At 41.3% G+C, this 25,679-nt stretch overlaps 1 protein-coding gene across 3 annotated transcripts in view; it reads left to right on the top strand.

Annotated features, from left to right (window-relative positions):
* DBF4 (DBF4 zinc finger) overlaps window positions 1-25,679 on the top strand; it is a 45,670-nt gene that overhangs the window by 4,455 nt on the left and 15,536 nt on the right. For 2 of the 3 annotated variants that reach the window (XM_038391269.2, XM_038391271.2), the window contains exons 3-9: window positions 176-354; window positions 13,136-13,324; window positions 15,881-15,931; window positions 16,559-16,628; window positions 16,796-16,872; window positions 18,470-18,500; window positions 18,784-18,826. In XM_038391269.2, the coding sequence (XP_038247197.1) occupies window positions 176-354; window positions 13,136-13,324; window positions 15,881-15,931; window positions 16,559-16,628; window positions 16,796-16,872; window positions 18,470-18,500; window positions 18,784-18,826 (640 nt within the window). The remainder of the gene's footprint in view (window positions 1-175; window positions 355-13,135; window positions 13,325-15,880; window positions 15,932-16,558; window positions 16,629-16,795; window positions 16,873-18,469; window positions 18,501-18,783; window positions 18,827-25,679) is intronic. The other variant, XM_038391270.2, reaches the window with a different exon arrangement.

Raw genomic sequence — 25,679 nt, 5'->3', positions numbered from 1 at the left:
TTTGTATGCTTTAGGGTCACAGTTAATCAAAAATGTATCCTGCTCATGCAGAACCTTGTCTTATCCTTCCCCTACTCTCCCTGCTTGAATTTGGCCTTAAACAGGGAAATGTATTTTTGTAAACACACCAGTACATAAAATATAATCCTATTCAAATTATCTACCCTTTTGACAGCAGGTGGAACGCAAGGAAAAACAGAAAAAAATAAAACTTCTCTGAAAACTTTGAAAAAAGATATCACAAAGGCAGAGAAATCTAAATATAAGCCACTTACTGGGAAGGTGTTTTATCTTGATATTCCCTCTAATCTAATCTCTGAAAAATTAGAGAAGGATCTTAAGGAACTAGGAGGGGTAAGTTAAAAATCATATGTGTTTACAAAGTGGGAAAAATGATATGCAAGTCCTGAATATTTTTTCAATACATTATGTTCTGTATATACATGGCTAAAATGAATAATTTAAAAAATGTTGTCAAATAATTTCATTTTCTATGTTTTTCTCATTGTTTATAATGAACCCTTAGCTTAACTAAAAAATAATTTTTTTATTCAATTTTTTTTTCTATTTTAATGGAGCTGGTAGCATTGCCTATAAGATTACGGTCATCCAATACTTTCCATTTTAAGACCTTGTTTTCAGTTACTTATAGCTTTGCCTAACTCTAACCGTTTTGGCTGAAATTTTCTGTGCTGGGTGTCTGTCTCAAGCTAAATTTTTATTTCAAAGTTTGTCTAATTGGGTTAGTTGTTTCCAAAAATGAGATTAGGGGAAAATATGTTGTTTGCCCATGTTTAAAACATTTTTACAACAGTTCTATTGAGAAGCTCCGGTGCCTCTATGCTTCAGAGCAGACTTTGGCAAGAAGTTCATACTGGTGCCAGGGATGTACCTTTTGCTGTCCACATGAAATTTTGCTTAAATTTGGCCAAGTAATGAGCCTCAAAAGAATCTCATTTCAAAAATACTTGGAAGAGATTTATTGGAGTTTAATAGCTAAATTCTCCAAATATTTCACCTGAGCATGCTTCAGCCCAGAGCTGCAAGGGCTGAATAGTTCTTTGCCTGCAATTGCTCCTCCATGCTGTCAGGGACAGTATCTCTTGTGCAGCACTCTTTGCTCCCAAGCAGTGTGGAGGTGACCTGATTTGGATTCAGAGGGTTGGGGCTGTAGTGATAAAAGTGTGGGGTGTTGCAGGAGCCAGAAGGTGGCTGGGGAGGTAGGTGCTGGGGGGTGGAGTGTGTTGGATAGGATCAAGGATGGAAGTGGGCTGGAGCCGGGAAGTGAGGGATTTGGATAGGACCAGAGACGGTGGGAGGCAAGAACAGCACCATTGGGGTGGGGGGTTGGATAGGAACAGAGGAGGAGGGGGCAGGAGCCTAGGGATGGATGGATGGGAAAGGGGGGGAAGGACAGGATGGGGGCACAGGGACAGAATGACTAATAGCCACCACAGCATGGTCCCCTACAGAACCCAGGAGTTCTGTGTCCCTGCATTCCTCTGCTGTGAAAGAGCTGTGAAACCCATTGGCAAAGTGTATGTCTCAGCCCATTCTAGTGGCTGGCTTACATAGAGGATAACAGCCTTCTACTGCTACCAGTTATTCTGCTATCTTAAGAGGTAGTCTTTGCTATGAATCTAACGGTCCAGATTCTGCTGATGACCCAAGGTGGGGGTCATTATGGTTCCACTGGACAGAATTTCTTTTTAGTTTTTCCCCCCCAAAGAACTACATTAAAAGAACATTAAGGTAGTAAAGTCAAGCATTCAGAAGTTAGGAAATGCCAGAATGAACATTACTCCTGCAACCTTAAATACAGACCTTTGTACATATGCATTATTAGATAGCCTTTAATTACTCAATCATGGAGAATCAGATTAATGCATAGGCAAAGTTGGTACATGCCTAGGGCCCAAATTTGTGGGTTGGGGCCAAAATGGATTGTTTTTTTTGTTTTTTAACCAGTGATGCTGATTTACATGCACACTGAAAAAACTTCTCTCACTTGAGTGAATGGCATTGCAACCTGGCTCACGGGATTACAGCACCACTCGGGTTTGCCCCAGCTGCTCCTTTGTTATGGTGAGCAGCACCCCGAGTGGCTGTTCATGGTGTACTCTATGGTCATGTGTTGTTTATATTAGAAGGTAGGGACCCGGAAGTGTATGTCTGCCTAGGTCCCAGTGATGGGTTAATCCAGCCCTGCAAACATGCACTTTTTTTTTTTTTTTTTTTTTAAATCGCAGGATCCCATTTCATACAGTGCTCAGGTTGGACAGTGATCTGGGAATGAATCAAGGTTGTATAATAAATGACGTCTATAGGATGCCAGCCTCATTTGTAAGAGAGTTGAAATGTGCGTAGAAGGAAGCAGGGGATTGCAGAAAGTAACGGAATGGTTTTATGCTGTAATTGAATTCTGGAGACCCGGATTCTATCCCTGCCTCTGTCAGAGAGTTCCTTTGTGAGTTGAGGCAAGTCATTTTCACCAGAATTTTCACAATTGGCCGCTAATTTTCTGAGTTCCCATAGTGAAACACCTGGGGCCAGATTTGCAGAAATGCTGAATGCTCACAACTGAAGTCAATTGGAACTATGTTTTCAGCATAGTGTTATAGTGTTAAGTTTTATAGTGTTAAATTAAGTTTTCAACATAGTGTTATAAAAATGTTAAGTAAAAATCAGGCCCAAGGTGTCTCAAATTGGGCAATTACAGTTAATGTACACTTATGACATTTTGGACCTTAATCTGTCTGTACCTTAGTTCCCCATCTGTAAAGTGAGGGTAGCAATAGAACCTAATTACACAGCATGTTGTGAAGATAAATTCATTAATATCCGTGAAATACTCAGATCCTATGAGCACCATAGAAAAGTCGAAGAGGAAATAAATAATTTTGTATTTGGTGCAAGTTTTGGATGATGTACATTAAATAAGGTCCATGGCAATACATTGAAAGAAAACAATAAAATAGAAATATTGAATAACTACTCATACTTTTCCACGGGACCCTGTAATAGGGCAGGGTCCTGTGGAAAAGTGGTATGTGATAATGTAATTAGACAATACTGGGACTGGATTAAATGATTGTTGAATCTCACAAATAATTTTATGTACTTTCCAAAAAAAAAAAAAAAAAAAACACACCAGAAAACCCAACCTCATCAACTGCCAACAAGAGGTGTTGGGGAAAGGTGCGTGTGAATTTACCAAGCCTGAAAGTGTCTTAAATTTTGACTGTCTCAGAACATAGCGTCTTATGGTCTAGGAATTCACTCTGAATGCCACAAAATATTGTTTAAAATGTAGTCTAACATCGCCTAGTTACCTTAATAAACAGACAAAAGAATTGCATTTTTAAGACAAACCATGGTGGATAAAAATAATGTTTTTTTAATTAAAAATACAGTTTTTAAAAATGTAAATTGTATAACTTCTTACAAGTTGCTAATTCTTTACTTCCAGTTTTATAGTTTTAGGTGGCTAAAGTGGATATTTAGTACTTGTTTCTTTAATTGGTTTTCTAATTGTTAGTAGAACTTCTGATTTTACATTAGGAATGCTACTAAGAAATTTCACACTTAAAATGTTAATCTGTGCTGCAAAGGACACGTACATCTAGGATCTCATTAGCATCCTTGATAGAAGAACAATAAAAACTTGGACACAAAATGGATAAACAAATATCCCTGCTATATTTGCAAATCCAAACACCCTCCAATGTATTAAAAATCCACAAGTCAAGACAGCTGAAATGCTTTGTCCAGGTTACATTCCTCCATATTTGAAGTCATATGGAACTTGTGCTCCTAAATCAGAGAAATGCTTTTGAAAGTCCCACCCATAGGTATCAAAAGAGTGAGCTGCTTAAGCTCCTGATTTTCAAAATGTTGTCGTGTGTGTGTGTGTGTGTGTGTGTGTGTGTGTGTAAAAAAAAAAAAAAAAAAAAATTCACAATAACTTGTTGAATAAGTTAACAATAACGTATTGGAAGTCTGTGTAGTTTTTCATTTTTAAAACTGAAGTAATTTTATTTTGAAGTGAGAGAGATTTTTAAGCTGAGAAAAAAGTTTCTAATAAAAATACAATTTTAGCTGCTGATGCTGCATACATTTAGGCACATGCATAGTGGAAATCAATGGAACTATTTATGAGAGTAAATTTACATACCCAATTAAGTGTTTGCAGGGTTAGGACTTTAATTTTTCAATATTTTGGTTTTTTGATTATAGCACTTTTGTAAAATTCAAATAAGATATCTTACCAATCATGGCATTTCTTTTTTGTAAACAGCATCTATAATTTAGTTTTATTTATAAATTTTAATCTAAAGTTGCAATAGCACAGATTTTCAACTTTGTTTTACGAAGTCTCAACCTGATTTAAATCAATTATTTTTTTAAAAAAATCAGGTGAGATCAATGATAATTTAAAGCAGTGATTTATTGGCTTGTCTCAGAGTAGAGCAATTAAAGGAAGAAAAAATAGTAATTTTTTATTATTAATTGTGGATTAAGCCTCCCATACATAGGTACACTAATAATAGTGTATTACCTTATAACAGTTCAATTATTTCTAAAACAGCTTGAAATTCATATGTAAGTAACATTTGCTATAGTGGCATTCAGATGCGAGTAGGTCAGGATTCCCACAAACTTTATAGGCCTTCTGCTGCTGAGAGCAAACGTTTAAAATCAAATATAAAATCAGAACTAATTTTGCATGTTTTTAGCTCTTAGAAATACTTTAATTTTATAATATTGTGGAGATTACTATGCTATGCAATGTCAATGGTAATTTTTAATGATTATATTTTTATTATAAGTGCTCAAACTGTTTTCATAGTTAGGGTTTAAGTTTAGTCTGAAGAATTGTTCTCTTTCGATTCTTTCAAATTGAAGGATGTCAAAATTTTTTTACTCTTCTACTCTCTAGATCTCTTTCCATCCTTTCCTTAAATGTCAATTCTTCTGGGGGATCTGATTAGAAAGTAAAAATCAGCACAATTGTACTTAAGAATCTGTGAAACTGAGGGCATGGCTACACTTGCAAATGTAGAGCGCTTTGAGTTAAACCAGCCTTTGTAGAGCGCAGTAGGGAAAGTGCTGCAGTCTGTCCACACTGACAGCTGCAAGTGCACTGGCGTGTCCACATTTATGGCATTGGGAGCGGTGCATTGTGGGCAGCTATCCCACAGAGCGCCTCTTCCAATTCTGGCGCTGTGGCTTGTGGGAAGGGGGCAGGGCATTCTAGGTCCTGTCCCAACACCCCGTGATGTATCGCTTCGCATCCCAGCAATCCCTCTGCTTCTGTCCACAATTGTTACCATCTTTCAACGTTTTTTGTACTGCACGCTCTGGCTTCCCTTTCGGTCTGTGGGAATGGAGCCCGAACTGCTGAGGAATATGCTGACGAGTCTCGCCAGCACATCACATTTGGCAGTCGAGTTACTCCTTAAGATCCAAAGTGACAGTGAGGACTCCGACGATGATATCGACGCGAGTAACACATACGACACGAGATTGCTTGTGGCATTCGCAGACATACTCACCACTGTGGAACGGCACTTTTGGGCTTAGGAAACAAGCACTGAGTGGTGGGATCACATAGTCATGCAAGTCTGGGATGACGAGCAGTGGCTGCAGAACTTTTGGATGAGAAAAGCCACTTTCATGGGACTGTCTGAGGAGCTGGCCCCCACAAGGTGGCTATTGCAGTCTGGAAGCTGACAATTCCAGACAGCTACCGATTGGTCGCTAACCAGTTTGGAGTGGGGAATTCGACAGTTGGAATCATGTTGATGCAGTTTGCAGGGCTGTTAATTGCGTTCTGCTCAGAAGAACTGTGACTCCAGGTAATGTGCATGACATTGTGTCTGGTTTTGCACAAATGGGTTTCCCTAACTGCGGAGGGGCGATAGATGGGACGCATATTCCTATTCTGGCACCAGCCTACCTAGCCTCCGAGTACATCAATCGTAAGGGCTATTTCTCTACGGTTCTCCAGGCGCTTGTGGATCACCGTGGGCGTTTCATTGACATTAACTCAGGCTGGCCCAAAAAGGTGCATGACGCACACATCTTTCAGAACACTGGCCTGTTCAGAAAGCTGCAAGCCGGGACTGTTTTCCCAGAGCGGAAGATCACAGTAGGGGAAGTCGAAATGCCCATTGTGATCCTTGGAGACCACACTTACCCTTTAATACTGTGACTCATGAAAACCGACACAGAGAGCCTTGACAGCAGCAAGGAGCAGTTCACCAACAGGCTGAGCTGATGCAGAATGACTGTGGAGTGTGCTTTTGGTCATTTAAAGGGCTGCTGGCACTCTCTGTATGGGAAGCTGGACCTGGCCGATAACAGCATCCCTGTGGTTATATCTGCGTGTTGTACCCTCCATAACATTTGTGAAGGTAAGGGTGAAAGATTCACTCAGGCATGGAACTCGGAGGTTCAACACCTGGAGGCTGAATTTAAAGAACCAGAGAGTAGAGCTATTAGAAGGGCCCAGCACAGGGCTGCAAGGATTAGGGATGCCTTGAGGGAGCAATTTGAGGCTGAAAGCCGCTAGTAATGTTCACTCCCATGCTGGGCATCGAAGTGCAGTGGTTCCAACGTTAGTAGGAATCTGTGTTTGCTATGTATGATACTGACTTGCAGTTCCTGTTGCTTTCCTGGGCTAAGGTATCTTTTACGTTATGCAATAATAAAGAATGTTTTCAAAGAAAAAAAGTCTTTAATGAAAAGAAAATGCATTCATTGAAAAGAAACACAACTGCTTGAGAAACACAAAGGGGTGGGGTGGGGAATGGTACAATCACAGGTTTGCGTATGTCCTGTTATACTCAGCCTTCCTGTTTGTAGTGCTGTGCAATGAGTGCTGCACTTCAGGATGGCTATACTGGTGATGGGGGTTGAGTGCAGTGGGTAAGGGTTGAAGCTACAGGTGTTGGACGCAGCTAGTGGCGATAAGAACCCGGATGCTGGGGAAAGTGGGTTGGAGGTGACATGGGGGAACAAGGGAAAGAGTTTTGGGACAAGGGCTGCAGGTGGGGGTAGGCACAGTAGTGCTCCGCCGGCATGGTTACGAGCACCTGGATCGAGTCGGCTTGGCGCTCCATGATGCTTATCAGCCGTTCTGTGCTTTGGTGCCGGTGATCCGCATTCTGCCGGCGGACCCTCCTTCTACTCTCCCGCCACTCCTGCACTTTTTGACTTTCATTAAGGGAGTGCTGCATGATTTCATGATTTGCTTCTACTTGGCCTCTTCCTGATTCTTTGCAGCCTCTTGGTCAGTGATAACACGGACGGCTGAGATCTCAAGGTTGCATCTGTAAAGGCAAAATGCAACACTTAACAGAGGCAGCATTCTTAACACCAGACAGAGCAATGATTCCCCTGTACTTAAGGAGGGCAAGCACAGTCTACACAATCGCATAATTTGCCCGTCCCAAAGCGAGCGCACATAACCCCCAGGAGCCCCAAAATGGTGAGTAAGCACAGGGTCAGGGCAGACTGATTCTTTCATAGCTGTACTGTCCTCTGGGTTCCTGTGCCTTGGGAAGAGCCAACAGCTGCAGGGGGCCGCTATACTGAACTGTCCCCACATTTTCCACAGGAGTTCGTCCTGGAAGATATCTCCCTGCTGAGGGTGACCTAGAAAGCAAGGAAGGGTCTTCTACTACAATGCAGCTTCTGCCCTGGCCCATATGCAGCTTGCCTATGTGCAGCAATGGTCCCCCTGCCCCTCACGGCACAGTGGCATGGACATGTTAGCCTGACTGGGACAAAGACCACGGTAGCTCTCCCATGAAACCTGTGCAAGCGCATTGCCCAAGTTCTGGATGAGACCTTTGAAGAGTTCACTGAGGCCAATTACCACAATGTGAGAGAGCACATCAATGCCCTATTCCACATCTAGGCATGCATGCAGCCCTAACCCTCCTTGCCCCAAGAGCCCGCACCAAAGAATTTATTTCCCAGAATAAAAGCTGCTTACCGGGAACCTCCTCTGGTGTTTGTCCTTCCCCAAGCACCAGCCGCCGCAACTGGCTACCTTCTTCCTGGTTTGAGAACAGCTCCTGGCTGCATGCATCTAGGGATGTCGGGGTGTCTTCCTCCTCCTCAGCATCCTCGCTTCCACTTTGCTGCTGCTGCTCCTCCTCCTGCCTTGTTGGACTGTCCATAGTGGGACACGGAGTGGAGGTGGGGTCGCCCCCAAGTATCACATCCAGCTCTTTGTAAAAACAACTGGTTGCGAGGGCAGCATCGGAGCGTCTGATTGCCTCGCTGGCTTTGCTGTAGGCATTCCGCAGCTCCTTCACTTTAACCCTGCACTGCAGAGCATCCCGGTCATGGCCCCTTTCCATTATGTCCCTTGATATCTGCTTGAAGGTATCGTAATTCCTACGGCTGGAGCGTAGCTGGGGCTGGACAGCTTCCTCCCCCCCAAACACTGATGAGGTCCAGCACCTCGCCATTGCTCCATACTGGGGCTTGCTGGCATGTGGAGGCATGGTCACCTGGAAAGATTCGCTTAGAGCACTCAACGCTTGGCTGAGCAAACAGGAAGGGCGTTTTCAAAATTCCCAGAGAATTTAAAGGGCGGGTCTGATGGTTGGTCACCTGAGGGCAGGACAGTAAATTTCAAAGTGATGACCAGAGTGGCTAGAACAGGCATTGTGGGACACTTCTGGAGGCTGATCAGAGCGCATTAACAACCAGGGCGACCACACTGGCACTGTGGCGCTCCAGCAGGGGCGCATCAAACATTATTCCACTCGCCGAGGTGGAGTACCAGGAGCGCTCTAGCCGCGGAGTCAGAACGCTCTACATGCCTTGCCAGTGTGAGCTAGGGTGCCCGGGGCTCTTTTAAAGCGCTCTAACTTGCAAGTATAACCGTGTCCTGAGTAGGTTTGTGCGATCACTTACACTGCTCTTTCTGCTAGGAAAGCAAAACTGTGCAATAGCACAGATGTAGTTGTGATAACTTTTGCAAGATTCTTCTGATTTTGTAGGTTGTGTTCCCAAACCCCTGGAAAAGAAAAAATGTGGGATTCATGCAACCCCTGTGTTTAAAAAACAAAAAAAAGCCACCCTGCTGTGTCCAGCTGAATTTCTTCCAGCTCTTCTCTGCAGTTTTCAGTATTTATCTTCTCTTCAGCTATCCTTTTCTCTCTTTTTATATCTTTTCCCTTCAGTTTAGTTCAGTGGGCCACCCAAAATTCCCATTTCTTCAACTGGCTTTGTGCAATTGTAGTTGGTTCCAAATTGCTACAGGAGCAAGGCAAGATTGTTTTACCTGTAAATTCTGCAGGTTTCTGCAGCTGGGTGGGAAGGGATGAGTAATTTTTGTATCAAGTTAGAAAGTGCACTATGACATCCTTGCTGTCTTTTGCCGTCTCCATTCCCTGTCTCTTCGTGTCCTGTTTTTACTCATCTGAGCCATACTTCTTCTTTGCCTCCCTCTCTTCAACCCCTCTGCCCCTGTAAGCTTGCACCAAAACACACAGGACTTTGTTAGTTTAGGCCCCAGTCCTGCAAAGGTTTATGTGTGTGCTTAACTTTATGCACATGAATAGTCATTAACTTCAGTGAAACTACTCGTATGTGAAGTTAAGCATATTTTCAGGATTTGGGCCATAATTTACAATCTAAGAAAAACAACAGCAACATGGAATCATTATGACGTTCAAATAATCACATTAACTTTTACTCTAATACTGTTGTCCATCCTCCCACCCCCCGCACTAATCCTGTTATTGTTGCTATTCCATTCTTAGTGTCATCTAAAGAGTGGGGCCAAATTCTGCTCTCTATTATTACACTTGTTAGAATTTGGATTGACTTGATGACATCAATGGAATTGCTTCTGATTTACAGCAGTGTATCTGAGAGCAGAATTGGCCATCAGATCATAAACCGTTCAGGTCAGGGGCTGGCTTCTTTCTGACTGAGAAGCACTGTGCACGCCCATAGCATTGGAAAAAATGATTACATTTTTATCTAATCAGATGCATTATGCCTGTGTTACTATTTGGAAAGTCAACGTTGGTTAGCACTTTTTGGAAATTAACCTAGCAATTATATGATCATGCAACTGCATTGTTGTGGGATCCAGATTTCAACCTTTCAGAATATGATTGAAATCTAAATTTAAATAAATGTCATTTCCAAAGAATACATTAATTAAATATTAACAATACTTTATTGAACTCTCAGTTAATTATGATAAATTCTGTGAAATCCTACTAAATCTTTTTTAATCCTCTTACATTTTTGGTCTGAAGAAACAATTTGTTCCTAGCTCAAAACAGGACATAGCTTTGACACAGAAAGCTGTGGAACTCCATGTAAAAGTTGAATTAGTTGAATTTGTATAAAAAAGTGTTGGCAGTAAAAATGTTTCCATTCCCTATAATTGCAACAGTTGATATGAGTTGCTTACCATGTCTGCTTTTCGGAAAGTTATAAGGCTACTGTTGTGTGAACTAATACGAGCCTACTGGGGAACTGTCAACTTGAATTATGTTATATTGGCTCTTGCAAGGTTAAGTGTTGTATGAAATTATTAGGGATGAAATTTCACAGCATTGTGATTTCAACTTGAAGGTGTCCCTTTGAATTTAACAGTAGAATCTTTTTCTCTTCTTTCTTGTCCTCCTTCTCTCCAGCTCAGAACTTTTAAAATTATTTTTGGGGAAGGATAAGCACACAAGCTAGAGAAATGAAATGGGTATTATTTCTGTACTGCTATTCCTGGGGAAGCAGCATGGTCCCAATTTTGTGAGATGCTTTGTGCTCTCAACTCCAGTTTACAGGTGTGATTCTTTGCTATTGTCTGTGGGTGTGTACTTGAAAGTAAGTAAGTAGCTCTTCACAGTCTGCTTGGGACTTAACTATCTCGAGCAGTTTAGTAACATCCTCAATTTTTGCCACCTCACTGTTTGCCCCTTTTTCCAGATCATGTATGAATATGTTGAATAGGACTGATCCCAGAACAGACCCCTGGGGGACATGACTATTTACCTCTCTCTAGTCTAAAACTGACCATTTATACCTTTCCTTTGTTTCCTATCTTTTAACCAATTACCAGTCCATGAGAGGACCTTCTCTCTTATCCCATGACAGCTTGCTTTGCTTAAGAGCCTTTGGTGAGGGACCTTGTCAAAGGTTTTCTGAAAATCTAAGTACACTATATCCACTGGATCACCCTTGTCCACATGGTTGTTGACCCCCTCAAAGAATTCTAGTAGATTGGTGAAACATGATTTCCCTTTACAAAAACCATGTTGACTCTTCCCCAACAACTTATGTTAATCTATGTGTCTGACAATTTTCTTCTTTTCTAATCTATTTATTATGTATACTCACTATTTTCTTGAAACTTCTCAAATCGCAATACTGTAATCTCATTTTGTAGCAGTTTGAATTCTTCTGTTCAGAAAGAATTACAGGTAGACCATTATAAATTGTACTAATTTTATTTTACAATTATGCACAAAAATCTTACATTGGAAGAACATTTTTAAGGTTAGAAAGTCAAGCACTCCAAAGATAGGAAATACAAGAAGTAATGTTGCCTGTGCAAACTTAATTTAGCCTGTGTGCACATATGCATTATGATAGTCTTTAATTATGTGATCATAATTTTTGTATAAGGCCACTCATCATTCAGTGCATAAGATGAACTGTTCTCACTTAATGAGCAGCTACTCAATAATTTTTTTATCCTCATTGCTCAGTGTGAGGCCATCCTTATTTACTGCACAGTATTCAAATCCTGCTTTGAAGACAGAATTATTAATTTCCTCATGGGCTTTTGAATAATTCCTATCACTGTGGTATCTGAGGGCTTCATACTTAAGGCTAAGATTTTCTCACGGAAGTAATGGAATCTGTAACTTTCAGAGACCTCTGCGACATTTTCCGCTTCATCCCCGGGCTGACAGTGCTCCCGCAGCTCCCAGCTGCCGCTGGTGGCAGAGGGGACCCTGGAGCTCCAGCAGCTCTGTATACTGGACCCTCCTCCCTACCCACTTTGTCACAATTATTTTTAGTAAAAGTCAGGGACAGGTCAAGGGCTTCTGTGAATTTTTGTTTATTGCCCTCCTTCTATATCCTTTTCCATCCCCACTGGTTCCCAGTCCTCTTGCCCAGACAGTCCCACCACCCAGGCTCCTTGACAATCTCATTCTCCTTCCCAGCCCATTTTTTCCTGGCTCCCAGTCGTAGTCTCCCCAGCTTGGCTCCTACTCTCCTCGCCCAGCTGGTCTCCATCTCCTCCAACCCAACTCCCAGGCCCAGTTTCCCAGTCCCCTCCTGCCAGCCTCCAATCCCAATCTCCCCAAAACCCTTCAAGCTATTTGTCCAATCTCCAGTTAGACACACCCCAATCTGACTCTTGCATTCAAATCGGACAGCGTATTTCCTACATGCTGCCTGGCTGTTAGCAGAGAGAGTATTTAGGGTGGAGAAAAGGCAGGGTCCATCATTTAAGTTTTGGGGACCATCCCCTGGGCCGTAGTAGCACAGGGCTGCAATTGCAGGGATAGTCCTTCTGCAGCACTGGACTGCAGCATGTTTATTGTGGAGAAAATCTTCAGGATATTTAGTCCCAAAGTTTGGTAAATTTCTACTTAGCATGTGTGAATTGCAATTGTTCAAAGTCTTAGAATTTAGCTAATTTGGGCAGATTTTCATGGGGACGGCAAAATGCACATACCAGACACAAAGGTCACCCTGGCTAACTTTCAAGTCCCTGCTCCAAAGCAAGAGGGCGCTGAACTAATCAAAGAAGTTGCATGGGCAAAACTTATTTTTCTTTAGCCTCATTCTTTGAAACTGTTCAATTGTGAGAAAATTCAGCCTGAAGCAAGCAATTTTGAAAATTTTCAGCCTGAATGGTTAAAGTTTGTCAAAGTTATAAGCAACTGAAAACAGTGTTTTATAATCGGAAGGGTCATCACCTTTAATTATAGGCAGTACTACCCGCTGATTTCACTATGGTTAATGCAGCATTTTTTAAACTGCGATTAAGAAATGTAAGGATATTTTATTGCTGCTTGGTTGGTTAAATAAATCAAAGAGCATATGATTGAGATAATTACTCACTTTTTTCTTTTAAATTCAGAGTGTGGAGGGATTTCTTAGCAAAGATATCAGCTATCTGATTTCTAATAAAAAGGAAGCAAAATTTGCTCAAGTTCTTGGACAAATTTCTCCAGTCCCAAGCCCAGGCTCTGCGGGCGGAAATAGTTCACCTCATCCCAGTAGCAGAAGAGATCGACATGATGGAAATTCATTTAAGATGGTGGATACAGTAAGTTTCTTGGGAAAAATTCTGCAAATCAAGTGCATCCAACCCCACCTGCTCAACTGATGGCCTCTTATTTTGTTTTCTAAAGGTTGTGTAAACTGTGGAGCTGAGATTGACTTGGTTCAACATAACAAATATAGTTTGAACCAGTTTAAAACTAACTCTGATAGTTAAATATGGCTTACCCTGCCTAAGCTAGAGTGTGTTTCTCAGAAATAAAGTTCAAATATTGGCTCTTTCCATACTGAAGCCAACTATGTTTAAACCACATTTTTGAAAACTGTTTTCTAGCATAGGATGGCCAAACTGCTTAAACAGCAATATCATTAACAACTTTGAAACAGTGTAATTTAAAATGGTTCAGAACACAGTTTGATCCCTAATGTAAAGAAGACCTGCAATGGCATTTGCCATTGCCAATATTCTTTAGAAACCTAGGAATTGCAGCTACATATGTAGAGCCTTTTTAACATCATTCTACAAGATTTTGTGTGATACAGTCAATCCACTTTCACTATCTTATCAACACTAATAGAAGATTTGTGTAGCTGGATTGGCATCTAGGAAATAAACACACAAATTAAATATTGTAAACCTGTCTGTTTTCAATGGTCAAATTTTTTTTTGCTATATTTGACTTTAATAGTCCTCATGCCCTTTCCCTGAACACTGCACTGATTTCCACCAAGTTTGTAACATGGTTGACTGAGCAAGTTTTATGTCCACATGTGACACAGTTAGAAACTATGTGGGCGTACCATGTCTGATCCCTGTTTAGGAATAGGATTATCACCAGGGGTGGTGAAAAACTGAGTGTTCTGGCTCCTGGCAGCTGTGAAAAATCTGAAAAAGAAATTAGCTTGAACCAATCCTAAAATTCCAGAAAATATCACTGAATTGAAAGAAGTTGACAAAATTTCATTTCAAATTGAACAAAATGTTTTGTGTGGCCCAAAACTAACCATTTTGTTTCTGGGCACATTTTCACATGTAAGTAAATGAAATGAAGGTCTAGATTAACGATATGGAGGGGCCCACCTTGCAATATTTAGTCCAGTGGTTAGTGCACTTATCTGGGATGGGGGAGACTTGGGTTCAGTTCCCCACAGTTGAGGTGAAGAAGGGATTTGAACTTGGGTCTGTCATGGTGCGGGAGAGTGCGCTAACCCCTGCGCTATCAGGTAGCCTACAGGGGTTCTTTCTTAGTGTCTCTTGTTGGCATTGTTCCACTTTGTAAAAAATACTTGAATAGTCACAAATAGTTTTGGATCAACTGAAACTGCATTTTTCAACAAATAAACTATTAATCCAGAAAAGTTCACCATGCACTAGTTAAGATACACAAGCCAGGTTGCAGTACTTTCTAATATGGCCATTCTCTGTAGAAGGGGACACTTAATCTTGTGTATGTAATAGGTTACCCAGCATCCCTACGTTCCTAAGTCTCTGTTCATTACTAAGAAATTTGGTCATACAGTAGGGGAGTCGGAGGTCTTGCAGTGGGAGAGGTCAGGGTAGGAGTGGGACTTGACCGCTAAGGAAGATTCTGACATGAAAAGCTCTGGAAAAAAGCAGCAGCAGAGCTGGTTATCCTACAGGTGCCTGGGGGAGCACTTTCTCTCTGGTGTTTAGCTTCTAATAAGTATTTGAAATGTCTTATGCCCATAGCTGAATATCACAATTTCCTTGAATATCTATTCAAGCATATCCCTTATCAGGCAGCTGCACATTGATGCGCATTGTGAAATCTGTCTTTTCAGTAAACAATACTGGAAGCTTAGGCAAAGACTATAATGTTAAACTTCATTGGCTCTAATAGAGGACATGAAAACTGGTAACACCAATTTACCACATCTTTGTGTGTTCCGTATTTGTTGATTATTTTCTGTAATCGATAGTCCCAAAATAATCACTGAAAAAAATCCAGAAATCAAAGACATTTCACAGTCCTAACACTGAGCAACTGTGGCCATGAAAACATTCATAAATTCAGGCTTTTCAAAATCATATTTGACCTCTAGGATGAGGTTAATTCTTTTCTGTGTGTCCCTCCTGCTTGGAGATGACTTAGAATGTTTGGAATCTGAAATATATGGGTGTTCATAAAGCGATATAAATCCTTGCCAGTAGAGGGCTAATATGGCACTACCTTCTCTACAGTTTCACCCAGGCTGTTGAGATAGCACTGTGCTAAAATTTTGTTCCTTAGAAACATATTGCTAGTAACTCTCATGGAAGTTGCAACTATTAACAGTGAAAATACTAAGCTTTTAGCTATATAGATCCCAACAGCACGCTGCAAAAAGGGTGCTGATTTTCAGCATCTGATTGATGAATGAAAATTGATAGAAAGTGGTAGTACATTAAATAAAGTAGATTAACACATGGTTATAATATATAGTATTTTGTTGGTTTAATAGAGGTATTTGACACACAACCTCTAATTTCAATTTGTACAAAAAGCTAATTTTTAACATAAAAAGATAACTCACTTTGTTTCACTGTCTGAAATGAGCACTAATGTGTTGCATACAATAAGCAAAGTTTCTTTTAATTTAGGTACGTCTGAGTAGAGGAAAATCTTTAGTTGAAAAAGCTATCAAAGAACAGGTAAGCTGAGCAGTCCGTAAATTTGGATTTACTAAAGAATATTACTCTCGCTATTATGCATAGTAGTGAACATCAGCAGAAGTACAGTAGTTATCTGAGGGAAAATACACCGATGAGAAGTACAGCCAGATGTGCTGTGCTTTCTCTCACCAGCACACGCTACCTTCAGGACTGGTTGCAAGACTCACCTGTTTTTCCATTTATTTCCTGGAAACTTCGGGAAGGAGAGAAAAGATCTGTTTTTAAAGATTTATGTCTAATAATTGATATTTTATCAAGGTCTATGCATTTCCGGTAGTTAATACACATAGAATTTGAGCCATGTACATGAAATCAAAATTATATATATGAATAAATTCAGCAGTTGCAGGATTCCCAGTTGATAAATCATATAACAATATGAGCTACATGGGCTTTCTGGAAGCCAACTATCTTCTGGATGGAAAGATGCTGTGACATAAAGATTGTGAAGGCAGTTGAGGCAAGTGAAAGTCATCCTTATCTTTTGGCAGAAAGCTGTGTGGGAAAATACCATGTCTTCACCTCAGCTTTTCTTATGTCTTGCTTTACATCAAACCTTTAAATGTATTTCTTTTATTAAATATTAATAACACTTACCGTTTGCAGGAATTAATCCCTTCAGGGACTATACTATCCAATGCCTTGAGTTGGGGAGTGAAAATACTTCATGTTGATGGTAAATGTATTTGTTTTATAAACTTTTAGTCAAACCATGTGAAATTCATTTTAATTAAATCACTGACAAGATTTGTTATTTTTCAAAAGTATTGTTAAAAACAACAAATAACTTCAAGCATACAAAAAAGAAGTTTGGCTAAAATAAATTCTCTCCTTTTTTGAAAGATATTAAAAATTATCTTGAGCAAAAGAAAAAGGAGCTCTACCTGATCAAGAAAGCAAGCATTTCAATCAAAGATGTGGTAAGTGAGTCCTTTCTAACTTAATAAAATAATTATTAGCAATGACAAATATTGTAGGCAAGTTAAATAGTTCCTTCCAAGATGCTGATTGATTTTATTTAAATAAACTCTTAATGGTGAGTTTATGTATTAATTTGCTGATAACTGGTATGTCTTGTGGGCCCTCAGTAATTTTTTAAACCAGATCCGTTTAAAAATCAGAAGGGAAATGCTTGCTATATGTTTGACGAGCATCATTTTCTTTTTTCTTTTTTTTTTTTTAAAAAAAAGATAAATTTGTGATATCCTTAGTGTCTCTAGTTTACTGCTACTGGCTCCTAGACACATTTTTTTTCAGAGTGGTGAAGTTTCTGAAAGGGCCATTCCCTCTGCACCAAGCTAGAGTAAACTGGGGACTGCTCTAATTTACTTTGTTTACTAAGGTCCCCGCAAGCCAGAAAATTGGGATATTGTCATGCCTTAAGGGTATCCCAACCATAGCCATCTTTTCCCTGCTATGGATGCAAGACCCTTTACTTTAGAAGGATCCCAGTTGCACTGGGGTGATCTTTCCAGAGCTAGATAAGCAGTGCAGATCAAAGTGACAACACTACATAGAAACATTTGTTCTACAGAGTGTGACTCTTCCCAGCTTGCACAGCAAAAGTCTCCTGGTTCTCAGTCTTCTCACTGGAGTACAGTGTCTTAAAGCTACTCCAAGTGTGGTGTAGAGCTAGCATATAACTTCTTATTGGTCCCCCCCCCAGTTCCTGGTTTATGATCTGCCTAACTCTATTCAGGCTACTGTTGTTTGGCTGGCAGCTTTATCTTTTTAATTAAGGCAGTGAATTTTTATGGGTGCCCAGTTCACCTGATCTGTAGTGTGTAAATAGCAGACAATACTGTACATGCTGCTCTGAAATTCAGTACAAATTAACTTTTTGGAGCCACTTGGAAGCCTTTGCTGAATCTCTTGAGTGTATCTGTTTTCCTTTCCGGATCTTGTAATGGCCTGATTTCTTTCAGTAATACAAAATGTAGTGCTGAGTCAGTATCTTGCCACATTTCAGGTTGTCTTAAGTAGAGTTACAACTTGAGGAGGTTAGGGAATCTGAGGATTTGGTTTTTAACCAACAAATGTAAGGACTTAATATTTTGAAATTTGAAAATATTTCCTGTAGTACAGCCTTTATTGCTAAATAACATGGAATAATTGTCACTTTTAATCACATAAATTAGTAACATTTTTATGCAAGGAGCCATAAATGTTATGAAACCAGTAAAGTTGCCTTCTACAATTTTTAACAGCATTTTTACTTATCTCCATTTATAATAAAACAGTATTGCAAAAATACCATGAATCAGCCAGTTTTTCATGAGTCTTTACCATGATGGTTATGAGGAAAAAGATTGAAATTTTATTCATTTGTTAATGAATGCAAAGCTGCAATATTTCTTTGAGAAATAGACATGACAGATTTTCAGAATATTCATGTGCCTAATTTGCATTTCAGTTAATCATGATTTCACACACAGATGCACACACGTTTTTAGAAATCTTTCACTAAATGTTGAGGTTAAATATAAACAATATTCAAACTTTTTTTCTTTTAACTAGGGGAAACGATGTGGTGGTCAGAAATCAAAAAGTAAGTATTTTGACACTTGTTGAAGTTTCTATGTTGTCTTGTTTTCTGAATGCTGAAAAATACATTTTTTGTCTAAGGGAGTACCCTTGACATATTCTTAATCTAGTTGGCCTGAGAAAAGTGTACAAAAATATCTCATGGTAATAAGTTTATTGGCAGATATTGGCAGATATTTTTAAAAAATCAGCTGGATGTCTATCTATACATGTAGTTTATTGTTATAATAAACAAAGTTTATTGTTAGGTGGGGGAAAAGATTTTGATTTTTTTTTTTTTTGAGCAGGTCGACTGAAAAATCCATTTGTGAAAGTGGAAGACAGAAGCTGGTAAGTGCTATTTCTGGATGGGAGGGGTTGCTGTTTTATTCTTTAATATGCTCAACAAACTGAATCATTTGAAAACACTTGATAGTCTTTCTGGACAACTGATTTGATTACTGCTCCTTGGACTTGCTGACTTCAGATAAGAGGCTGTGGTGGTATAATCAACCTCCAGGAGAACCCAAAGTCTTTGATTGGAAGTTTATGTTTATTCACTGAATTAGTTACAATGCATCACAGGCTGTATCTACACTACAAAATTTGGTCAGCATCATCTTACCTCCACCAACTTTTGTATATCGCTTGGGTGTGCATACCTGGCTGTTTGTCAGCACTGCACATCCTCACCACAAGTGGTTGCATCAGCAATAAATGTGGTTTACCTGGGACAGGTTATCCCATTGTCCTGCGCCACCATCCAGATCAATGCCTCATGGGATATTTTTACTGTTTTGTTGGATACCAGCAATTTGCCCTGGGATTCCTGGGAACTAGGGGTCAAGTTTCCCCAGTGCAACTTCTTCCATCCCATAATTTTTGCACTGTTTTTAAAATTCCCAAAATCCTGCCTGTCCTTTTCAATCTCTACCATCTCTCTGTTAGAAGCCTGGACTCTGCACAGGTCTGCACAATTCTAATAACCATTGCTAATTAGAAGATCCACACTTCTTTTGTATTTGTGGAACTTGAATGAATATTACTATAACTGGTGGTATTGTAAAGAAGAGGAAATGTTCAAGGATGATGAATGGGTGATGATGGACACAGAATAAAAATGTCAGGTTGTTTCTGGCATTTATGGAGCAACTCCACCTGGTAGATGGTGCTTCTGGGCCTGAGAAACGAGCACTGAGTGGTGGGATCATATCAAAATGCAGATTTGGGATAATGAGCAGTAGCTGCAGAACTTCAGAATTCAGTAGGCTGTATTCCTGGATCTGTGTGCTGAGCTTGCCCCAGCCCTCCAGTGCAGAGACACCAGAATGAGAGCTGCATTGACAGTGGAAAAGCAAGTGGCAGTTTCACTTTGAAAGTTTGCAACATCAGATTGCGTTGATCAGTGGCCGATCAGTGCAGAGTTGGTAAATCCAGTGGGGTCCATTGTCATCCCAAGAGTGCAAGGCCAATAAGGGTCTCTTACTGCACAGGACTGGGACTCTTGACAATGTGCGGGAAGTAGTAGCTGGATTTGAAGCAATGGAATTTCTGAACTACGGTGCTGCCATAGATGGGATGCATATCCCTTTTCTGGCACCACCCGACCTTACCAATGAATACATAAACTAAAAGAGGTACTCTTCCATGATTATGCCAGCCCTGGTGGAGTAAATTATCTGGAAACCTTCAATGACATCAGTGTGGGCTAGTCAGGGAAAGTATATGGTGCGCATATATTATCACCACAGGACTTTTCTAAAAGCTGCAAGCTGGGACATTCTTTCCTGACTGGCACATTCCCACTGGTGATGTTGAAATGCCAACAGTGATTTTGGGGGACCCAGCCTATCCCTTGCTCCCTGGCTCATGAAGCTGTACACTGGCCACCTCAAGAGCACTGAAGAAAGTTTCAACCACCGATTCAGCAAGTGCAGGATGACTTTGAATGTGCTTTTGGTAGTTTAAAAGATTGCTGGCATAGTTTACTGACTAGAATCGATCTCAGTGAGGCAAACATTTCTGTTGTTGCTGCATGTTGTATATCACATAATATTGGTGAGATGATTGAGAAAGGCAATTGGCTGGTGGGAATGGGAGTTGGTGAGATGGACCAGCTGGCTGTTGAATTTGAACAGCTAGACGAAAGTGCTGTTAGAAGAGCCATTTTAAGTCAGCCATAGTAGTGTTGTGTGATGCTTTTGTGAGCTACTGAATTTAAATATGGGCTGATTATTGGCTCCTGGTAAATAATTTTGTAATATGGCATTTATGCTTGTTGCAAACTAAAAGATATATTCTTAAGTTTCAAAAAATTAATTTTATTGCAGGCAAATAAACAGGAAACAAAGTTAAAGTGCAAATAAACAAGCATTTTAGCTGCATTGTATCAAGGTGATCGTCACCTTTGTGTAGCTTGTCCTCGTCCATCCCTCCACCAACACAAGTCTGTGCCACACAGACATATTCTATTTTATTGCGAGCACGTTCTTTCCATTTCTGGCCAAAGAGTTTTTGTCCAGCGCATTTTCGGTCTGCCTAGCAGTTGCTTGTGGTCTCTGGGGATCCAGTCAGTGATGCGAACTGTCCACCTGTTGTCTTGCCTGCAGACTACATCACCCTCCCGTCTTCACTTTTCGTCATACATTGCGTGCACTACATCAGTCACCTCTGTATGCCTTCTAATCTCCTCATTTGGTATATGATCACTGAATGATACCTTACACATTCGCCTTTCCATTGCTCTCTGGGTGACAGCAAGCTTTTCTTTCTCCACTTTCGTTGTTGACTTGCTTTCTGTTCCGTATATCATTGCTGGCTGAGCAGTGGAGTTAAACAGTTCTTTGCTTTTCTTCATTGGCAGTTCATCATCCATTAGAGACATCTTTATTTTGTTGAAACTTGTCCACCCTGCCTTTCATCTCCTATTGCATTCCCCTGCCCTGTCTCTGCTCATTTGCTGACCCAGGTAAATATATTTGTCAACCTCCTCAATTTCTTTCCCATTTACAGTTATGATTCTTTCTGCACAATGCTCATTCCACATCCACTTCGTCTTTGGCGTGTTTACTTCCAATCCAATATCATGCGAAAGTGTTTGCAGTTACTGCAATTTGTTCTCCAGTTCTGCTGTGCCCTTTACCAGTATTACGCAGTCATCAGCAAAGAGAAGATGTGTTAACTGTTCTCCGTCAATTCTGATTCCTTCTTCCCAATTCAATTTCTTGAACAGCGACTCCAGTACTGCTGCAAACAGCTTTGGTGAGATTGTGTCGCCTTGTCTGACTCCTCTATGTATAGTAATGTATGTATAGTAATAATGCAGGGTACATTGAATAATGTTATCTCTGTCAAGCAATTGTGATTGATTTCTTCCAGTAGGTCAATGTACCTCGGATCGATTCCAATTTCATTGAGTGCGTTGAGTACAGTGTTAATTTCCACCGAGTCGAATATCTTTTTTTGTAGTCAAGAAATGAAGTACACAATGGTACTTTGTATTCTTTGCATTTTTTTGATGAGCTGCCAAACTGAGCGGATGTGATCAATTGTCGAATACTCTGAGCAGAAACAACTTGTTCTCTGCTTTCGTGCATTTCAAGATCCTTCTTAATCCGATTTGAATATGACGTGGGTGAAGACTTTATACCGGGGTGGGCAAACTTTTTGGGCCGAGGGCCACATCTGGGGGGGGGGGAATTGTATACGGGGTTGGGGTGCGGGAGGAGGTGCAGGGTGTGGGAGGGGATGCAGTGTGCAGGAACGGGCTCAGGGCAAGGATTGGGGCAGAGGAGAGGTGCAGGATGTATGAGGGGGCTCAGGGCAGCAGGTTGGGGTGCAGGAGGGGGCTCAGGACAGGGGCGCAGGAGGGGTGCAGACTGCGGGAGGGAGCTCAGGGCAGGGGGTTGGGGTATGTGGGGTGCAGCAGGGGGCTCAGGGCAGGGAGTTGGGGTGCAGGAGGGGTTCAGGCTCTGCTCCAGCACCACTTACCTAAAGCGGCTCCGGGGTGGCAGCAGCGTGCACCAGGGCACCGTGGCACTCCGGGAAGCGGCCAAAACCCCCTCCCTGCGCAGCCCCTGAAGTGGGGGGCACAGGGCTCTGCATGTTGCCCTTACCACGCCTCCAGGTACCTCCCCCGAAGCTCCCATTAGCTGCGGTTCCCCGTTCCCGGCCAATGGGAGCTGTGGGGGCCGGTGCCTGGAGGCAAGGGCAACTCACGGAGCCCTCTCCCCCTGGGCCACAGGGACATGGTGCCGGCCTCTTCCCAGAGTGGAGCGGGGCCCATGGCGCCATGCAGGCCAGTCCTGCAGGCCGGATCCAAAGTCCTGAGGGGCCAGATCCAGCCCGCAGGCCGTAGTTTGCCCACCCCTGCTTTATACACTGGTGAAAGGAGTATGATCAGATGGTAGTTACTCAGTTCTTCTGGATCGCCTTTCTCCATCAATAGTATTGCTTTTGATTTCTTCCATGCATCTGGAACATGCTTGCTATTGATGTGGATTGCACCAAAGCTTTGAAGAGAGCATCTTCCCCTGCTTTCAGATATTCTGGCCGAATATTGTCCACTTCTGGACTCTTCCCTCTCTTTATGTTACGAACTGCGTGTTCAATTTCTTCTCACCTAACGTCTGGAACTTCTTCTGTAACCTGCTGCCTTGATGGTGTACGCTGGACGTTGACATGTGAGGAGTAGAGATCATTGTAGAATTTTGTACATATTTCGTTCATCTTGCTCCTTTTCAACGTCCTTTCACCATTTTTATCTTTCAGCTCTGCTGGAATAATCTGTTTCAGTCTAACATCTCTTTCTACCTTCTCCAGATTCTCGTTCTTTTCGGCCGCCTCTCTCAATTTCTTCTTCCTAAAGTCTTCGTAGTCGTCTTTGATCTTCACACGAATTTCTTTGCACAGTGTTCTGTATTCTTCGTCCATTTTTCCTTCTAATTTCATGCACGCCCTCCTCGCCATCAGATTTACAATTTCCTCACTGGTCCTCTGCTTGCATCCCAGTGTTTTCAATGCCTTTGCCTTCTTAGCTGCTGAGATTATTTTCGTAGTCCTCGTCAGTGTCCTTGTTGACCTTATAATCGAGGTCCATTTCACTTACTTCCTGTGCAAATATCTCTTCATTGAAGTGCCATTTTTGCTTTGTTTTCTGGCGTCTCTTGACTCAGCCTTTGTAGGCATTGTCAACGCATAGTTTTGAGCACAACGTATGATGGTCTGAGCCTGTGCAAATGATTCATTCTGCTATTATCACTACATTGTTGAAGATTCTTCTGGTATCCATCATTACATAATCAATCTGATTCAGTGTGACTCCATCCGGGCTTTTCCATGTCCACTGCCATGCTGTTCTTTTTGAAAAGACACTGTTCTTTTTGAAATATTGTGTTCATTAGGTAGAGGTGGTTTGCCTCTGTGAATGCAACAGACATGCTCCGTGATAATTTCTTACACCTTTACCAAATTTTCCCACATACTTTTTCTTTCTCACTCTCCGTTCCACCTACTATTACACTGAAGTCCCCTTGGATAATTGTGTAGGTGGATCTTTTCTGCATTGCTCCTTCCAGCTCTTTGTAGAAATGTTCCATTTCTTTGTCTTCCACTTGCTGCGTGGGAGCATACACCTGAATAATTTTAATCGTTCTCCTTCGTTTTATCTGAAGCGTGAGAACTGCTATCCGGGGTGATATGATGTCGCAGCTGACTATCTTTGGAAATGTTTCTTTCCTGACAATGAATCCAATGCCTCCAGTCCTTGCTCTATTGTCTAATGATCTTCCTAGGAATACTTGCTCTCTGCTTTTCCATTGTGCAATGACTTCTTTAGTTCTTCTTGTTTCGCATATCCCAATGTCCGCTTTTATTGATTTTGTGACTTCCGCATAAGTATTGATGTACAGATCAGATGATAGTATTCTTGTGTTGTGACTTGCAACAAATAGTTGGACTATTCTTTTAGCCATTTTCTGTTTTTCATCCTGTGTTATCCCGGGTTGTGAGCGTTGGTCAGGCTGACAAATGAGTCTGTGCTCAGTTTCCTGGTTTATTCTGCTTTGTGTGGCTTGTTTGGGAGGAAAATTTTGAAGCAGTGCATTCGGGGTCCAGCCCTTTTGTCCTGTAGCTGCGGTACCCCCTCAACTTTGGCCGGATTGCCCTGGAGTAATAGAGGTACAGTTGGACTCCCTACTACCCTGGCTGCTCACTTGACATCTTCTTGGCTTGGTAAGACTTGCCAGAGCATACACTCTGCCATACTTCGCTGTCGAATCCCCTTCACCCCCATACCAACATTGAAGTATGGAGGTAGGATTTTGTGGATTCCAACAGGGTGATCATACTTAATAAAAACCAAGAAAATAATTAGCATACATGTTTACATATTAAAGTCTTATTACAATATTTCATTAATGTTAAACACTATGATTGGTGGCTGATCCTGTAGTTATCAGATTAGTGTAGGTGCAGTCATAATTCTCCTTGTTTTCCCTGGCATGGAGTGGTAGTAAGGGTTCATGTCATGCTGCCACCTGTTATGCTGGGAGGCATAGGGAGCAGTGACCATGGAGTTTTCCAGTGATTGCAATGGATGTTATGTCCAGGTCTTCAGGCATTTAGTTCAGTAATGTTCTGGATCTGCAACAACTGTGTTTGTTGCCTGAGCAAAACCATAATATCCTGGTGCACTTCTTGCTGCAACTTTCAATCTCTTTGCCTCTAATGCAGCAGCCACACTCCATTCTTGGTTTCAGAGTAGCAGCCGTGTTAGTCTGTATTCTCAAAAAGAAAAGGAGTACTTGTGGCACCTTAGAGACTAACAAATTTATTAGAGCATAAGCTTTCGTGAGCTACAGCTCACTTCATCGGATGCATTTGGTGGAAAAAACAGAGTAGAGATTTATATACACACACACAGAGAACATGAAACAATGGGTTTATCATACACACTGTAAGGAGAGTGATCACTTAAGATAAGCCATCACCAACAGCAGGGGGGGGGAAGGAGGAAAACCTTTCATGGTGACAAGCAGGTAGGCTAATTCCAGCAGTTAACAAGAATATCAGAGGAACAGTGGGGGGTGGGGTGGGAGGGAGAAATACCATGGGGAAATAGGTTTCAGAGTAGCAGCCGTGTTAGTCTGTATTCTCAAAAAGAAAAGGAGTACTTGTGGCACCTTAGAGACTAACAAATTTATTA

Source organism: Dermochelys coriacea, chromosome 2, assembly GCF_009764565.3.
Source record: "Dermochelys coriacea isolate rDerCor1 chromosome 2, rDerCor1.pri.v4, whole genome shotgun sequence".
Taxonomy (NCBI): Eukaryota; Metazoa; Chordata; order Testudines; family Dermochelyidae; genus Dermochelys; species Dermochelys coriacea.
This window is presented reverse-complemented; position numbering and strand designations above follow the sequence as displayed.